The sequence below is a fragment of the Bufo bufo genome, chromosome 3, assembly GCF_905171765.1.
Source record: "Bufo bufo chromosome 3, aBufBuf1.1, whole genome shotgun sequence".
NCBI classification, from domain to species: Eukaryota; Metazoa; Chordata; class Amphibia; order Anura; family Bufonidae; genus Bufo; species Bufo bufo.
Window position 1 is genome coordinate 101,592,434 of NC_053391.1, and position 19,875 is coordinate 101,612,308.

General features: G+C 41.7%; 1 protein-coding gene across 1 annotated transcript in view; it reads right to left on the reverse strand.

Moving 5' to 3' along the window:
- The window catches only part of SEZ6 (seizure related 6 homolog), a 606,195-nt gene that overhangs the window by 160,492 nt on the left and 425,828 nt on the right, over positions 1-19,875 (reverse strand). Inside the window, exon 5 of the mRNA XM_040422120.1 lies at positions 15,413-15,605. Coding sequence (XP_040278054.1) covers positions 15,413-15,605 — 193 coding nt within the window. The remainder of the gene's footprint in view (positions 1-15,412; positions 15,606-19,875) is intronic.

The window sequence follows — 19,875 nt, forward strand, 5'->3', positions numbered from 1 at the left end:
TCAAATGTAAGTGCACTTGCTCTGTGCCTTCTTCGACGAACGGTCTCTGTCCAGATTCACTTTATGTGTCCTGAATAAGTGATATATTACTCATCTCCTTAAACTGTGAAAGATCTTAAACAGCTGGACATTATACAAGGCTATTAATTTTCTGAATGCTGAAGACGATCATTACACTACAGAACAATTATTAACTGTCAAGGTAGGTTCCCTAATAGTGATTCTAAGTGAATAAATATTGCTTATGTAGTTTAGCCTTTTGACCTGGAAGTCCATCACCCAACAGAAGAAGCCAAATCAGAACAAAGCCATTCATCAACGTTTTACAATACAACGGTGTGACAGAAATTGACTACAATAAACTATTACCTTGTAGGCGGGTTATGTAAAATAATAATCTACATGGCCGACACAGCACACATTGCTGAATGATTGTACTACTTCATTAAAGGAGGTCGTGTGACCCGAAAAAAATAGAGCGGGTTGGAAAGCTCAGAGAAAGGAAAAAACACTTGCCTACTGAATGCCGATTCACTCCAGTGCCAAGGCTCCGTTCCTCACTCATATCGGTCTCCTTAGTCGCATAGACCGCAGTCATTGACCGGCCTCAGCGGTGACATGTCCCTGAGCGGCACATGACTGCTGAGCCTCTGCGATCACGTGCTACTCAGGAACATGTTAACATTGCATTACCATTGTATGACACATTGTGGGGGAAATATATCATTTGCTGTGTTTTTGGTGTCAATTTTAAGCCAATGGAGGAAATTTATTTAGTTGTCCATAGCATTGCCCATAGTTCCTAAGGAAAAATTAAAGGTGAGCTATGATTGGTTGCTATGGGCAACTAAGCCAGTTTTCCTTTACACCATTTTTGATAAATCTGCCCCTTTGTTTCGTGTTGCTGTAATAAATTTATGAAGTGGCGCTTGGTTTTATTAAATTTGGCAGAAGTGCAATGTGGTTGCACCACTGTCAGTAAAAGCACACCAGGGGTTTGCCTGACTGTTCTGCAACATTTGAAACAGTCGCACATCATAAACCCTGTTCTAATTTGTAATCCTGACAAAGTTTTGTTGCAAAATGTCACCAAAATTCACAAAAATGCACAAAATGTTGCATACTTGCAACATTTTTTGCCACAAAACTGATATAGTAAATTTGATGAATGTCCCCCTGTGTTTTTAATTTAAACTATTTTAGTTCATGGTTTGCACTGGTATCAGAAGTGTCATATAATTTATAATAATACGTTATCACAACCCATAAAATTACCTGGTTACCCAATATACTACTACTGTCATGCTACTAGTCAATATAGTTTCATGAGTAACATAAGTAGACTCTTAATATCCTAGTGGCTCTTCTGCATCTTGACTCATTCAATTCTACTACAACAGTAATTACAGAATGTACAGCATGAGAAATAAGGGAACGTAAATTGTGGAACAAGGAGACATAAATTGCTTCTCATATTCAGTAGCCTGCCCCAATAGCTTACATAGAAAAAGGGGGACCCAATTGCAAATATCCAAATGGGCTCACCGTTATGGTGCCAGAACACAAAGACATAGTGTTTCTTTCGGGCCACTAACTAGCAAATAGGATGGGACCAAACATAACTGGGCTTCATGTCTTCTAAGGGCCTTATTGCAGACTGTATGGTCTGGTGCAACAGTTTTTTACGTCCTCGGCATGTCTACTATTTAAAGTAAAACTACTGGATGCCCTCACCCAAAGTTAAAAGGGTTTTCCGAGATCTTTATATTGATGACCTATCCACCAGGGACCCCAACCGATCAGCTGTTTGAGAAGGCAGCGGCACGATCAGTAGTGCCACGGCCTTCCTTCAGCTTTCCATAGGCCGTGACAACACTTTCATCTGTCACATGGCCTAGGCACAGCTCAACCCCAAAGAAGTGAATGAGGCTGAGCGCAACACCAAGCACAACCGCTATACAATGTACGGCTCTGTGTTTGGTGACCTGAGAGAAGGCCGCAGCGCTACTGCAAGCATTGGTGCCTTCTCAAACAGCTAATTGGTGGGTGTCCTGGGTGTCAGACCCCCACCTATCCGATACTGATTACCTATCTAGCGGATAGGTCATCAGTATAAAGATCTTGGAAAACCTTTTAAATCTTTTCACTTTTATAGTCCCTTCTAAAATTATGGAAATCTCTTATTTAAAATCTCTAAATTGTCTATATTAAAACTCCAAAATTTGGCTATGCAACTTTTGTTATACCACTTGTATGTATGGAGAAGAAGACAAAATGCACATGATGGGGAAGCTAACCAGAAACTTAGAGTGTAGGCAAGAGACAACCATGTTGTTACAGACAAGACAAACCTCTTAAATGACTCATGACTTAATTTAGAAGAGCTAAGCACTATTTGTCCTGGCACTAGAGAACATTGCTAGAGGCGACCCGTGAGATTCTACCAGGAACAAGGCTTACTCTATGAAGCATCTTTATGCGTGTCCATTAAAAAGTATTACCATCATCAACAAATCTCTAGACACCAACTACTATAATTGAAGTGACTTAAGCCTTGAAGGTCTGCAAGTCTCTATGGCCATACTGTAATAAGCACTTCTACTCTATGTAGGATAGTGCAAACCAGACATCTAATGTTAAAGGACAAAGAGGAAATCCAGCATCCAATAAAATGGAGATCTTTATTAAAGCGTCTTAAAACCGGAAAAACAGGACAGTAGAGCAACGCTCTTACTCATTTAGAACTTAATGGCAGCAACGCATCTCAAAAACGTCAGGACAGGGGCAAAGCATGTAAAAGTAAGTGGTACTAAGAAGAAAACAGCTGGAGGAACAATTTGCTGCTTAGTCACATGGGTATAAAAAGACCATGTTTGAGAGGCAGACTTTTAGTAGTAAAGATGGGCAGAGGTTCACCAATCTGTGAAAAACTACATCTAAAAATTGTGGAACAATTTCAGAAAAATGTTTCTCAGGCCTTCTGCACACCACCGTATCCGTTTTGCACTCTTTTTGCATCCTGCACTTTTCAACGGCCCTATTGTAGAAATGCCTATTCTTTTCCGAAAAATGGACAAGATTAAAGGGAACCTGTCACCGGGATTTTGTGTATAGAGCTGAGGACATGGGTTGCCAAATGGCCGCTAGCACATCCGCAATACCCAGTTCCCATAGCTCTGTGTGCTTTTACTGTGTAAAAAAACTGATTTGATACATATGCAAATTAACCTGAGATGAGTCCTGTATGTGAGATGAGTCAGGGACAGGACTCATCTCAGGTTAATTTGCATATGTATCAAATAGTTTTTTTTGCACAATAAAAGCACACAGAGCTACGAGGACTGGGTATTGTGGATGTGCTAGCGGCCATCTAGCAACCCATGTCCTAAGATCTATACACAAAATCCAGGTGACAGGTTCCCTTTAAGACATGTTCCATAATTTCCTGCACGACTGCACGGATACTGTCCCTATTTTTTGCAACCCCATAAATCTGCAAACAATGCGGATTGGATGCGGACTGAAAATACATTTGTGTGCATGAGGCCCCTATGGAAAATTGTGAAGTCTTTGAATATCTCATCATCTACAGTACATAATATCTACAAAGTCAGGGAATCTGGAGAAATCCATGTGGACAAAGTGACAAGGTCGATAGTCCAGTAATGGATGCTTGTGATATACAGACTCTCAGATGGTACTGCATTACAAACAGGCATTATTCTGTACCAGAAAACACTGCATGGGCTCTGGAACACTTCCAGAGATCAATGTCTGTGAACACAGTTCACCATGCAATCCACTAATGCAAGTTGAAACTGCATCATTCAAAGAAGAAGCCATCCAGAAACGCCAAAGCTCTGGGCCAAAGCTCATTTAAAATGGACAGAGGCAAAATGGAAATCTGTTCTGTGGTCAGATGAATCAAAATGTGAAATTCTTTTTTGGAAACCATGGACACCGTGTCCTGAGGACTCAAGAGGAGAAGGGACCATTTAGCTTTATCTCTACACGATTCAAAAGCCTGCATCTCTGATGGTATGGGGTTGCATCAGTGCCTATGGCGTGGGCAACTTACACATCTAGAAAGGCAATATCAACACTGAACAGTATACAGAGGTTTTAGAACCACATATCCAGACAATGTCTCTTTCAGGGAAGCATATTTCAGCAAGACAATGCTAAATGTAAAATGCAAAATACAACAAAAAAATGCACATACTGCATCCATCACAACGGCATGGCTTCCCAGAAGAAGAGTCCCGGTGCTGAACTGGCCTGCCTGTAGTCCACAACCTTTTACCAACAGAAAACTATTCATAATTTGACTCATCATGAAATGAAAAATTCAGCAAAGAAGACCCATTAATATTGAGCAGCTGAATCCTACATCTCCCAAAAGTCCATCAATTGGTCTCCTCATTTTCCAGATGTTTACAGACTGTTGTTGAAAGAACAATGGTAGACATGGCCCTGTCCTAACTTTTTTGAGATGCGTTGCTGCCATCAAGTTTAAAATTTGTTCGTTTTTTTCATGAAATGGTAAAATTTCTCACTTTCAACATCTGATCTATTGTGAATAAAATGTGAGATTTACATATCATTACATTCTGTTTGTGTTTAGATTTATTTACATTTTACACAGCACCAGAAATTTTTTGGAATTGGAGTTTTATATATTTTTTGTGAATCAAGAAACATACATTAAGGCAAAGCACTGATTAATGTTATTAAAGGGAACCTGTCACCTCCAAAAACCATCAGGCAGAGGCCTCCTTGCTTCAAGTCAAGGTAACCACACACCCTTCCCTGCCCCTTTGCTGTGACTGACTTCCAGCTGTTCGGCTGGCTTTGCCAAACTCTCTACATAAGCGCTGTCAGTCACAGCGAAGGGGCAGGGAAGGGGGCGTGGTTACATTGACTTGAAGCAAGGAGGCCGCTGCCCCCTTGACTTCAAGCATGACTAGAGAAGCGCGCCGGCAGGGGATAAAATAACGTTTTCTGAGCTTTTACCACATCTGACTGCTTAACGAAAATGATCATTAGAAGCACACTGCGGGCTACTCTTAGGTACTGCTGGCGGCTTGGGATGGTTTTTGGAGGTGACAGGTTCCCGTTAAAGTGCATTAATAGTAAAAAGAACTTAATAGTTTTTTTCATGAAAAACCAATCTTGACATTTTCTAGCTTTCACACTGGCCATGATAGGATGACAATTTCTGTTTTCCTATAGCTCAATAGTCAGATTTGCTGTGTAGACTGAGACATGGTCAGCAGAGGGTGATTGGTTTAATGGCAGCTCTATTGTACTTGAATCTGTATTCAGCGCACTCTGTATGGAGACTGACTGTAGGGTTCCACCCCAATAGATCCAATAAAAGTAAACAGCAGCCTTAGATACTGATGCTTAGGTACATTTATTGATGTTAAACATCAATAAATGTACCTAAGCATCAGTATCTAAGGCTGCTGTTTACTTTTATTAGCTCTATTGTACTGCTAGCGGTCAAGATCAAGCAGGATGGTAACACTGTACACAGAGATAAAACTTTGTATACACAGAGATAAAACTCTGGAAGTGGCTGTACTTCTACAGACTTACATCTAATTAATGAAGCTAAAATTAAATTTATAATACATAATTTTTATCTATGATTTTCTATAAATATAATGGCATAAAGCTGTTTACAACTAAAAGCTTGAAAACATGGTTAACATATGTTTTCTAAATCTTTATAAATGTCAAAGCTTCTTCTCAGAATTAAAGATACTAATAAACTGAACTGTATTCTAGATGGAAAATAATTTTTCTTTAATATATGCCAATTATAAGAGATATTTGACAGAGGTCGTATTCTAATGATGCAGGTCAGGGTTGGGATTTCCATGTTGTTGACCCGCTCTAATGATTTTTTCCCGCCTTACGCTGTACGGGCGTTTTCCTATGCGACGAGGCCCATGATGTTTATTTTTTTTTATTGTGTATTTATTATTTTATTCTATGGAAAGGGGGAGATTTGAATTTTTATATATTTTTTTAAAACTTTATTTTAATTTTTTTAGTCACCTTAGGTGACTATAACTTGCAATCATTAGATTGCCATTTGTGTTCTGTAATGAATTTCGATCCATTACAGAATACAGGATTCAGTATATTCCAAAACAGTGCTACCACCTTCAGGCCTTCCCCAATCTCAGCCAAGGGAAGGCATCCCTGCTGTCAGTGGCAGCTAGACTCCCCACAGAAAAGGCAAGGATAGTCTTTCTTTTATCATTCCTGCCATCCACCACTGTACACACAGCACTGAATGACTACTGTTTATACAGATCAGGAATTAGTGATGTTGCTTCCTGCTCTGGTCCTTGGAATCATGTGATTGTTGGGTGTCTGCATGAGCTGCTGTGTCTTAGCAGGCCCAGATCAGCTCTGCAGTAAGTCTCAACAGCCTTCCTAAAGCCTATGGGAGCTCTATTCCTTCTGTAACTGGGGATAATATGTAAGCCAAAGTAACAGGACCCGTCAAAGTTCTTGTATAACTTTATGGGAGGCACTATGTTAAAAGAAGAAAAATAAATAAAGACCATAACCATAACCCATACATCCCCTATATTAAAATGATCATTATGGAATAGGCAATAATTTAAAAAAAGGATTTTAGTTGCACTTAGATGCCATTAATAAAAAATTAAAAAAATGTGGAAAAACTCAGTTTTTCCATTTTTTTTTTTTACATTTTATCAGGTTTGGAAAAAAAAAACTACAATAAAAATGTCATTAAAATAGAGCCCCAAATATCACTAAAAAAGGCTTTTAAAGCCGCATGTACTAAAAAGTAAATGGTCCGGTTTAAACTACTTCATGTAAAAGTGGAGTGGAAAAAGATGAAAGTTGTGGAATATTTCTTTTTTGAATCAAATCATACAGTAACACAAACCCTTATCCTTCCCCCTCCCCTTTCCCTCCCCCTCCTTTAGATTTGCAACCAATCGAAGGTCCGAGTTTGTTTTTTTGATTCTTTAAAGGGGTATTCTCATCTTATTGATCCTATTTTAATAAATTATATACCCCCCAGTGAGCTTTTTTTTAAATATATTTCATTAAAAAAAACAACTGTTTTCTTTAAATTCTTCTTATTAAACTTCATTGTTGATCTGCTCTGCCCATGGATACGGCCACCGCTCGCCGGCCGCATCCATGGGCCGCGCTTGCGCAGAAGAACTCCGGCATCCAGCGAGAACGTGCACGGCTCCGTGCGACCGCGCATGCGCAGATCTATATTCCTTTGTGCCGCGTCTGAAACAGAGCCGCGCATGCGCGGCTCCATTCTAAACGCGGCACAAATAATTATAGATCAGGCAGGAGCCTGACCAGGCTAAGTGTCAGTGGCGTAGGGATCGCACCCCCCCAAAAAAAAATCATTGGTGGCAGCGGCAGTTCCGATCGGAGTCCCAGCAGTGTAATGCTGGGGCTCCGATCGGTTACCATGGCAGCCAGGACGCTACTGAAGTCCTGGCTGCCATGGTGCGCCCTCCCCCCCATCATTGGTGGCAGCAGCAGTTCCAACCGGCGTCCCAGCAGTGTAATGCTGGGGCTTTGATCGGTTACCATGGCAGCCAGGACGCTACTGTAATGACCGACGTCACGCACAGGGAGGATAAAAGGGAAAGCCCTGCCCAAGGGAGAGGGAAAGGTGGTGACCCCTAACTCACCTTGCGGCTGGCACCTGACTGCCCTGACGTCCCTAGACGGGTTCCTCATCCGTGCGGCGATCACGTGCCTAAACCCTGGCTTTCCCTAAAATGAGCCCTAGATAGTGAACGGGCCGGTGGGATCGCTAGTCCGCACCACTATCACTAAGAGGGAAACACCAGGGAGAGGACAGACAAAACAGACAAACACATACACCCAGGTGGGCGATCACAATAGACCACAAAGGTCCAACAGGGATCCGGAGGGTAGCGTTCTGGACCAACTACCAGAGAATGCAGCAACACAGCTCCAGAAGGTCAGAATAGATGTCCAGGCAGGAAGTTCTATCTCTGGCAACCAGAGAAGTGTGAGAGAGGAATATAAGGAGGTTTGGGAGTGCTGGACAAGGAACAGCTGAGGAGAAGGAGCTACGGATCCCTGAGTGAGCCAAAAGGGTTTGCAAAGCAAACCCAGAAAGCTACCATAAGGAAAACAGCCCTATCTCAAATAGAGCGTGCAGCCAACCGCTGCGACTTCCTGACCCCGGGTATAACGGAGTCAGGCGTGGTTCTCGATACCCTCGTGACAGCTACTGAAGTCCTGGCTGACAAGGTCATTTACTCTACAGCAATATACTTACCTGCGCTGTGGCCGCCTGCGCTCCTTCTTGTAACTCGTCACTGGTCTGTGCGGCGCATTGCTATAAGCATAAGCAATGCGCCGCACAGACCAGTGAGTTACATGAAGAAGGAGCGTCGGGCGGCCACAGCGCAGGTAAGTATCTGGAGGCACTATGGGGGCTGGATTCAGGCACTATGGGGGCTGGATTGAGGCACTATGGGGGCTGGATTGATGCACTATGGGGGCTGGATTGAGGCACTATGGGGGCTGGATTGAGGCACTATGGGGGCTGGATTGAAGCACTAGGGGGGCTGGATTGAGGCACTATGGGGGCTGGATTGAGGCACTATGGGGGCTGGATTGAGGCACTATGGGGGCTGGATTAAGGCACTATGGGGGCTGGATTGAGGCACTATGGGGGCTGGATTGAGGCACTATGGGGGCTTGATTGAGGCACTATGGGTGCTGTTTGAGGCACTATGGGGGCTGTTTGAGGCACTATGGGGGTGGCTGATGGATGTAGCAGAGCTGAATATGCTGCTGTTCAGCCATAGTTCTAGTGGGGAAGGGAATAGACACATGTAGCAGAGCTGTATATGTGGCGGGTCAGCATCAATGCTGGTGGAAGAGAAACTGATGTAGCAGTCTTTGTAATTGCGCAAACTCCTTTAAGGTTTTATCAGAGAATAATTGAGACATCCTATTAAGTCCATATCTATCCCATATCTGTATATCTGATACTTTGTCTATCTCTTTATACATGTAATTAGGCCAGATCGGGGTATATATTGTATATCCAGATATTTTGGCCATGTCTCTGGCTTTCCACCATACTTTATGTATGGTATGTAGCAGCTGGTATTGGTTGCCTCTGACGTGAAAATTACCATCTTCTAAGGCCGACATTAGACATGGTCGATCAATGAGATGCCTCACTATCCTTTATTTATCTTTTCTCCATCCCCCATCCTCTGATATGTCGTAGCTGGGCTGCTAGATAGTACACCCATGGGTCTGGTACGGCTAGACCCCCTTGTGTTTTTGGCCTATGTAATGTAGTGAGTTTTATACGCGGAGTACCTCTCTTCCATATTAAGTCTCTAAATATGGCATTTACCTTATAGAAGAACCGAAGTGGAATCCAGTTCGGGGCATTATGGATAAAAAAAAGTTGGGGCATAAGAATCATTTTTAATAGATTGGTGTGTCCAATTATAGTAAGGGGCAGTCTAGTCCATACTTGTACTTTGCCTCTGAACTTTTCAAGCAAAGGTGTTAGGTTTAAATCTTCAAATTCCTGTGTATTGGCTGATACCTGTATTCCCAAGTATTTAAAGGACTTGACTATTTGTAAGCCCACTGTACTATTTGGGGTTAAGCTTCCCCAGTTAGCCAGTGGCATCAGAACTGACTTTGACCAGTTAATGACCAGTCCAGATATCTGGCCAAAATGATTGATAATTGTCATGGCTTCCGGGAGAGATATTTCACAGTTATCTAAAAATAGAAGCAAGTCATCCGCATATAGCGCAACTTTTTCAATTAGGGTCCCATATTTGGCATAAAACCGGCCTGGTCACTATAAATGAGGGAGGTTATTACGGCAACGGTTTGCCATTACTTTTGCCAATATTTTTACATCTACCTGGAGTAGAGAGGTGGGTCTATATGATTCTGCTTCCAAAATATCTTTTCCTTACTCTGGTATTACCACTATAATAGCTTCATTCATAGATGCTGCTAATCGCCCTATCTCTTTGGCCTCCTTACAAACTTCTAGTAGTTGGGGCAGAAGTAAGTTTTATATATTTCTATTGGTAGCCCGCCCCTCCCCGGGGCCTTATTGTTAGACATATCTCCTAGAGCCACCTCCATTTCCTTTATAGTTATAGGACTATCAAGCATAGTTCTTTGCTCTTCAGATAATGTGCTAATTTTTAACGGTGTTAAAAACCACTGCATCGCTTCATTTGATGCACACGTCTTAGACTCGTACAAAGAAGAGTAAAACGAGTACATGATCCTAGTTATTTGTTCCTGCGCCGTATGGATTACCCCCTTCATGTTTCGAAGAGCAGCAATATAGGTTGATTGTTGTTGAGCCTTAGAAACCATTGCTAACAGTTTACCAGCTTTTTCCCCTTCTTCGTAATACGACTGTTTTTGAAAGAACTGTTTATTCCTTGCATTTAATATCAGTCTATCATTCAGCTTTTGTTGGGCCTCTTTCCATTTTTCCTCTAGCTCAGTAGCTGGGTTAGTGATATAGGCCGCCTCTGCTGTTTCTACATCCATTATTAGTTTCTGCACTGTAGCTCTTGTTTCATTTTTTTATTTTATTTACTTCTGCAATTAATAGTCCTCTTAAGAAGGCCTTCATGGTATCCCAAACCACTAGCTTAGAAGCCGAAGGTAGATTATATTTGAAGAATTCTTTTACCTTATCCCCTATGCCGGCAACACCTGGCAGTACGTATAGCCAGTATGGATTAAATTTCCATACCATACTGCCTTTTAGCACGGGAGGCAAGAAATTGGCTACCGCTAGTACCGGAGAATGGTCCGATATTCTACGTGGTAAGTATTGTATTTCTTGAATTATTTGTCCCCATTGCAACATTACCTAATATTACATCTATCCTAGATAAGGAGCTATATGTACTAGAGTAGCAGGAGTAATGTTTAGTGTGCGGGTTATTCAATCTCCAGTAATCTAGCAGGAGTGCCCCTTGTATTAATCTCCCAAATGGTGTGGTTTCATATGCCGTTTTATCCATGCCAGGGTGTATAACAGTATTTAAATCCCCCAACATTATTACCGGGATGTCAGGTAGCTCCGATACAAAAGCCAGTACTTTCTTAATCACCAGCGGCGAATATGGCGGTGGCACATATATACCTATTATAATACATTGAGTTGTATAGATCTTACACTGTAGGCATATATATCTCCCCTCTGCATCTATGTGTTGTGATAGACATGTGAATGCTATATTCCTATGGATGAGGATACTCACTCCTCTCGCATATGTAGAGTAAATGGTATGAAAACAATGCCCTGCCCATTGAGGACTAAGTAACTGAGTTTGCTCTGTGCCTAAATGGGTCTCCTGGAGGCAACATACTAAAGGTTGGTATTGTTTTATGCTATCCCATATGGCCCTTCATTTATTGGCTTCTATTACTCCCCTAACATTCCAGCTTAAGAACCTAACCATCCCCGCCATACTCAGATGTTATGTAATAAATGGGCCCTTGGTTCTGTCCAGGAAAAGTGGCCCCGGGACGGCACATCCTCGGTGTACAACAAAGGTTCTTACGTCCTTTTCTCCTGCCCTCAAATAACATGGTTGCAGTCCCCACAATGTAAATTACAACACGCCTCAAACTGTTTTGCCTCTATAAAGGCAGTTTTAAAGCTCCGCCCCCCCAGCAGGTCCCCACTAGAACACCTGATGTACAGGCCTGTGGAACAAAATAGTACCCGCCGCCGAGGGCGGCCGCTGTTGGTTAGTAAAACCACAAAATCACAGGGTGGCGTCACTAATACAAATAACTGTATAACCGTTTAACTCTTAGCTTAGTGTTATTATATAAACACAAATTGCAAACAAAGCACGTCCTAGCCCCCTGCACCTCTTTCGGTTGAATTATTATAGCCTTTATGCTGTATTATTTATATCTCTCTTTCTCATAGTATTCAACCAACCCTCTCTGTCTTTCAGGCTGTACCTTGCACATTATTTAGTCATTCTCACGTACATACAGTACATACTGTACATCCAGACTAGGAGCGGATATGATGCTTGTGCTTGTGTATAACTCTTATCACTGTAGGTCTTTTAGTTTCTTTCCTCCGCCAGTTGTCTTTCATGACGATCAAGCCATCTCATCGCCTCTTTCGGCTCCTCGAAGAAAGTGGTGTTTCCCAGTGCGGCTACTTTCAGTTTAGCTGGGTATAACAGAGTATGATACATTTAGTGACCTCAAGCGTTGTTTAATGTCCAGGAATCTCGCTCTCCTTTTCTGTATTTCCTGGGAGAAGTCGGGGAGGAGTGACACGTTGTGTCCATTGATTGTTAGGTCAGGCAAGTCTCTAGCTTTCCTCAAGATAATGTCCCGGTCTCTGTAATGCAGTATTTTCATCAATACATGTCTTGGGGGTGCACCCGGTGGCAATGGGCGAGTTGGGACCCTATGAGCCCTTTCAACAGCCATGACTCAAAAAATTCTGTGGGGCTTGCCCCTTCTGTTTTCTCAGGCACCCCTAGCAGTCTAACAGTATTCCAGCTAGACCGGTTTTCTAAGTCATCTTGTTTGGCTGCAAGTGCAGTTATCTGCCGAATATATTCCATTAGATCTCTTTTTATTGGCGGTATGGCGTCTTCAACACCTCCCATCTGATCCTCTAGGGCTGTTGTACGTTCTGCCAACTTCTTTAAGTCATATCTGACAATGGAAATGTCTTCCTTTATAGTGATTTGCCACATTTAGTGATAGCATGCATAACATCTTTTAGGGTCGGCTCATCTGGATCTGCTTCTTGTGCCCCCGAATCTACATCCTTGCCATCCATCTGAGAGACGTGATATCTATTGAGTCTATCAATGTTCACCCCTTCAGACCCCTCTCCTTCAGTATCAGACTCCATATTTAACTCTTGTTGTGCAAGTACTTGCCGTTTTTGTGCTCCCCTTCCAGAAGATGTTCGGGCATATTTCTCCAGTTTGGCTGCAGCTTCACGCTGTGCTTCTGCTGCGCGGCCCTTGTGCCCCGGAGTTGCCGCTCCAGCGCCATCTTGGATTTCTTTCTCTGCTCCTTTAGCGTCTTTTTTCTTTGTCATGGGGGCTATCGGTCCCACTGTACATCGGAGGGGTCTCGGGTCTATAAGAGGCACAGTCAGCGCTGTGGCAGCGCGATATCAGCAGGTTTTCAGGATAACCGAGACAATGGTGCAGGGGAGCTCGGCAGATGCACGTCCTCTCTCATGTCCTGCTTAGCCACGAAAGTTGTGGAATATTTCTAAGATGATAAAAATGATGCCATTTCCATTGAGATGTGTTGCAGATAACTGCAAGTTTATGTAATGGGGCTATGAGCCTCTATAAGGAAGTGATGGCACATCCTAGTGATATGATGGCACTTCCTACTGACTGCAAGAAACCCTTTTAATAAAACATTTAGAATAACAATTTTGTGTCAAGTCTTAGGAGACATAGTGGGCAAAACAATAATAAATGAATTGATAGAGATGGGTGGGTAATCGGATGATATACAGAAAGACAGATACTATAGATGGATCTTAAATCTGCCCACAGACATTAGATGACTTTTAGTATCTTATAATGTGATATCTTTTGAATCTACAACACCCCCATGACAGCTGCTGTTGGGTAAATCATGGATCCAAGCTATTTGGCCTTTCCCTTGCTAAATATATCGCTTTCCCTGAGATGAGCAGTGCCACAGTCATCTGGCAGCCACAGATCCCCTCCTCCATAGAAACAGCACGCATATACATATATTAATGGGTCAGTTCTCCAGTTTAATTGCCAACTGATATTTGTGTGACAGTGTTAAAGATATCCTCTAGTTTCTAGCTATTTTTTTTTATAGTTATAATTATAAAGTCCGTGGAAGAGATGTGTTACTTTTGACCTGACAAATAAGTCTTGCTTACAAGGCATCTCTGAAGTAAACTGGAAATTTTGTTTTGTAACATCAAAGGGTCTAAACCCTTTCTGAATGCTCAAACTGTTTTCTCAAAGCTCAATGGGACTAATAATCGACCAAGACTGGGAATACTCCGCAATTTTAAAAGAGTATATCCTATAAAAGGGTAACTTTGTGATGTGCCGCATGGTTCATAATTATACACATAAACACAAATATTTTTTCTTTATCATCTCTTGAAGCAGATGGCTCCAGTAAAGGCTATGTTTGTTTTGTTTGCAAATATTTTCCCTGGGTGTTAAATTTTCGTCATGTTTTTCAAGCCCACATGTTCTGTATACTTGTGAAAAGGATTGAAATTCACACCAGACGGGCCCACAGTCTTGTCTCCCTCGGAAATTCACATACACACAGACACCAGCAGAAACAGACAGTTGGTCAGCATTCTACACAAGGCAATCCACAAACTACAAAAGTGCAATATTGCTGGCTAAGAAAACCAATGGCATTTATGTTATTCAATGCCCATGGGGTCCCTATCGTGTAAGTGTCTTTAGTTTGAAAGCAATGGGTTGATTAAACAAAACATGCATCTTCTGATGGGAGAAGCTGCATATATAGAAGACTGCAAGATAGATGAACACATACTAGTTGGTCATGCATAGATGTGCAGATGTATTTGCTGCTGCTTACCTTTGGATGAACAAGAAAATATTTGTCAGAAAATACAGCATGGTTAATTAATTTTCCTACAACTGGAATCTGGCAGGCCTCCAACATCAACATTGTCAGCAGATGAGTGACATACACAGAAGAGAGGGAGCCCTGTAGCACAGGTAATACTGAGCCCCCATGATGGAGATAGATTTTACTAACATAGAAGAGCCTGTTGGTTTCTCCCAACCCTTTCCATGATCCTTGGCCCAATTCTTCGGCTACTTGGTTACTAACAATGGAGTCGGTAGAGGACTTCTTGTCTCGAAGCATATAAATTGTCTGCCTCTGTAGTATGCTTTCACCCTTGCAGCAGATCCTTGTGAAAACTGCAGGATCCTCAAATATCAATCTAACATCTATGGGTGGTTTAGACCAACTGCATTGGCGTTATTCATCACATCTCTAATAAATCTTTTTCTGGCTCTATTGTTTCCTAAGTGGGAGTACGCATTTTTCCAAATAATTGATAAGCAACAACAATAGCATCCAGTGCAAATGTCTTAATGTTTGGGAAAATCTGAAGTAGTCACTTTTGTTTACTGGAATGTCAGCCAACATTTAGGAGCATGATGGCCTCCCATCCTCAGTGCTAGGGTGAGGATGACTAGTTACTGGTCATTATGAAGAATGTATGGCAGAAGTATTCAATACAGACTGATTCCATGCACAGGTTTTTTTTATTAGTCACAACACACAACACCAGATACCTTACCTTGGTAATAAAATCGAAAGGTGCCCAGGTTTGATGGCTGTAAACTTTGAAAATGCACCATGACCTGATTGGTCGGACTTCGAATCACTTGACCCCTCATCAGAAAGGATTCATTGGCAAGAATGACGGGATCCACCCCTTCTAGGCTCTCCACTGTTACTGACTCTCCTTCCAGCAGGCTGATGTTTTGCACCTGTGGAAAGATTTCACATTATAATGATATCTATGTATTAAAGGGGTTGTCCAGGTTACTCTATTAGGTAATTTTGTGATAACAGAGAGGGTTTGCGGTGTAAAAGCTTTTCTCGCTTTGGAGGACCTGTCCTTTTCTGCTTTACACAGCCAACTTATTGATATGAAAAGACACGGTGTAATACTTAATTTCTCCAGTGGTGGAGCTGCAGGAAAATGGAACACTAACTGCCAGGTTTCCCAACAGATAACAGCTTTGCCGAAGGCCCCGATAGGGGCCCATAAAGTAAATAAGACCCATAAGTAAATGTTTTCAAGTGTCATACGTAGGAACATTCATTTGATAATGGTAAAACATGAAATACATATATTTACAGTATATTTGCTCAAGCTAAGAATAAGCAGCACAAGTACCATTATTATTGGATGAGAACCAGCAATTTATCCTCTTTGGTTACACAGTTATATCACATCCAACACCATAGTTGCCCATTTCAGCTTCCATAAGGCTTGTTACCAGGGATGGGCTGGCCTACAAGAGCACAAGGGATCCCGGGGCAATGCTATCATTGAAGACAACATCATTTGAAGATGACATTGGAGCCAATCACTTGCCACTCGGGTCTTTCCAACGAGTTGATTCACAAATAACCTATTAGGTCATACTGATAATATGTAAAGCCTGTGTGTACAGTAATAAGTGATCATGTATGTGTTCTGGATGGATGGAGAGTAGATCTTCAGGGTCATTTTCTCTGGTGGGCGTAACATACCCTAATCTGACATGGTTTGCTACTCTGCAGCAAATCTGCCTAGTTATTTGGCTATATGGAAGTATTGGGTGGATGACTACATGACTTGGAAGATCAACTGTTCAGGAGTACAGGGAAGCTAAGCGACAACCACTGTGATAGCTGAATTGACAGTCATATTGGTTGTCATCCAGTTTCACAGAAACAGATACAACTAATTTTGCAGTTTATTGTAACTCATGAAGGGAGGTTAGTCACAAGGGGAATTTCAGTTTTGCAGGAGTCTGCGTTACAGTTACAATGTTTGAAAAAATGTGTGCATCTTGAAGTCTAGCACTTGATATGTTACTCCTCTTTCTACACCACCCCTTTACTGCAGTAAGACAGACAATTTTTGCAACTTTTTGAAAAGTTGCAGTTGATAAATCTGGGATTATGTCAGAGATTATGATCCTGAATACATTTAATATGATCTTCAGCTGAATCTCTATAGGAATGGAGTTTATGAGTAGACATGAAGTACAGAGAGGAGGATGGGGGTAACGAGCAGTAGCACTTGTATGCAGTCTCCATTACCACAGCCCCACATCACCACAGTCTGTCCTGTCTGTCCTCTCTGTACTTCATGACTTTCATGAACTCCATTCCTACAGAGACTTAGCTGAAGATCTTATCAGCTGTATTCAGGATCATAATCTCTGACAAGTAGGAGAGGAGGATGAGGCAGATCTTTAGCTCAGTGTTGTGAAGTAACTTGTCCTGCTGTGTGATTAGGTCAGGTTTTGTGTGTACTAATAGGACGGCAGCCATTTTATTTCTCCTAATGATTGCTCCCCAGACAAAACAAGCCATTATACCTAATGAAAGGTATTTGGCAAAATATTTATAATAAAGTAATATTTAGGTATTTTCATTTTCTTAATTTCCAGAGAACCCCTTTAAATCAGCTCTGCAGGCTAACCAGGTCCATTTTCCCGTCCCCTTTTCCAGACTGGAATGAGTGGTGTAAAAATGTTAAATGTAGGTGCAAATAAACTCAAAAAAATCACAAAAGCCCAATCTTGCAACTTTTAGAAACCAGAATGGACTTTCTGTTTTTTAAAATTTTCTTTACTGGTGATGTTTTTAATTTTTTATAAAAAGAAATGTGTATGGAGTTGCTATGAATACAAACTATTAACCTACTTCAGACTCCTGCACAGCAAAGACAGATATTATGTGGGACGATCCAGTGCTCATAAGAATGCAGAACGCAATTTACTAGCAATTAGGCACAATACCGAAGCACCAAGCATGAGGCTTTGATATCATCAAACTGCAGGTTTGTAATATTAATTGTATTCCCTAACCCATAACATAAATCAAATGTAATAATCACCTGCCTATATTTGTAGAAGCAGACAAAATTTAATCACTGCACTCGCTAGCGCTCTTAATTTTCAAATCAGGATTCTGCAGTTGCGGGTGCACAGCTACTAAATTTCCTGAATGCCAAATGAAAATATGTTGTAGCTGAAGATAAATCTTGTGATTTTTTCTTCCAGCTTGATACATTATGGGCAATTGTTTAAGATGAGCAAAACCACTGGGAATTGATTCTGTAAGAAAATGAAGTGAACTGGTAACCTTAGCGAGCTGTGCAAACTGCTGCTTTTCATGCCGAAAACTTCAGCCTGTTGATATAATTTAATCCTCCAATTCATCATAAATATGAATCACGTGTTGCACACATTGTACGTGGATTTAGTCAACAGAAATACCATGGGAGAGATTTACTAAGCAAAACTCCTTACAATTCCTGTGCAAATGTCACCAAATTAGTGTAGCACGTGGCGGGCACTAAATGTGTTTTAGATACTATTTACACCTCCCTCTAGAGGTTTGAACAGTGTCTAAAAAATGTGTGACTAAAATCACAAAAAGAGGCAGTATTTTTTTTAGCATGAAATATCGATATCAAGTATTCCAGACAAAAATAGGAGTAAGGGCTCATGCACACGTGTTTTTGTCTGCATCCGATCCACATTTTTAGTGGGTCGGATGCGGACCTATTCACTTCAATGGGTCCGCAACAGATGTGGACAGCACACCGCGTGCTGTCTGCGTCCATATGTCTGTTCCACGGCCCCGCAAAAAAAAAAAAAAATAGAACATATCCTATTCTTGTCCGTTTTACGGACAAGGATAGGACAGTTCTACAGAGGGCAGGATGCTCCATCCCGCAAAATGCGGAACGCACATGGCATGAAATAACGCAGATCAGCTCCTATTTACTTGAATAAGAGATGAGCTGCTGTACCCAGGCATCACTATACAGTAGATGGAACCTTGTGCTTTGGATTTCTTTCTAATATTCTTTATACTTGCATCCCTCACAGTTTTTAAGACCTCTTCCTGTTGTCAGTCAGTTGGACATTCTTTGCATCTAGTGTTGAGCGAATCTTCGAATTTCAGGGAAAATTCGATTTGCTGCAAAGCCGAATTTCCTCAGGCTTCATGGTAGCGAATCGATTTTCCCTGAAATGGTGTAAAAAAACAAATAAAGCATATCTACTGTACCTCATCCATTTGCTCGCAATGGGCCGGCCACCGCCATCTTGATTGAAGATCTTGCACGAAATCCCGTGCGTGGTGACGTATATCGTCACCACACTAACCAATGTGATGTCATCATCGCAGGCCACGCGAGATTTAATGCTAGATCTTTAAACAAGATGATGACGGCCGGGCCGTTGCGAGCAAATGGATAAGGTAGGTAGGATTATATATTTTTTTTATTTTACACTGTTATAACTGTCAGATGCCACAATCAGCTATGAACACGGCATCTGAGGGGTACAATGACAGGGAGCGGCAGAAGTAATTTGTCACAAAGCAAATTTTTTTTGTAAAATTCGGCAAAGCAGCCTAATAGAATTTTTGAATACTTCACTCATCTCTGCTAGCTTCCTTTCCTTCAATTTTTTTTCCCGGCAGAAAGCTGGCTTTCTTGTCAGATCCCCGATGGATCCCATTATAGTGAATAGGGATTCAGCGGACCCAAGTGATACCTGGCCATGCCAGATATGGCAATTCCAGTATTCTGCGTCTCTGCTGGTACAAAGAACTGGAATACCCTAACACAAATATGGGCATAGCCTAAGCAGGAAATGTTAAAGGGGTTATTCCATGGCTAATGTAAAAAATGAAAATCAGACATGATATAATACATGACAACTTCTTTCTAACACAGCTAGAACCAGCCCTGTACCTCACATGGATCCAGAGATCTCCCCATTCATTGCTCTGCTAGATTTATATCAGGCTGACAGCTCAAGGGGAGTGTCTCTTCTGCTGCAGCTCAGGAGGCGTGTCTCAGCTCTTCCTATCACAGCTCAGGAGGCGTGTCTCAGCTCTCCCTATCACAGCTCAGGAGGCAGTTGAAGGATGAAACTGAGCATGTGCGGCCTTCTCAGTGAGCAGGACAAAGAAATAAGAAAAAAAAACTGGTGGCGCTATACAGATACATTTTATTGAATA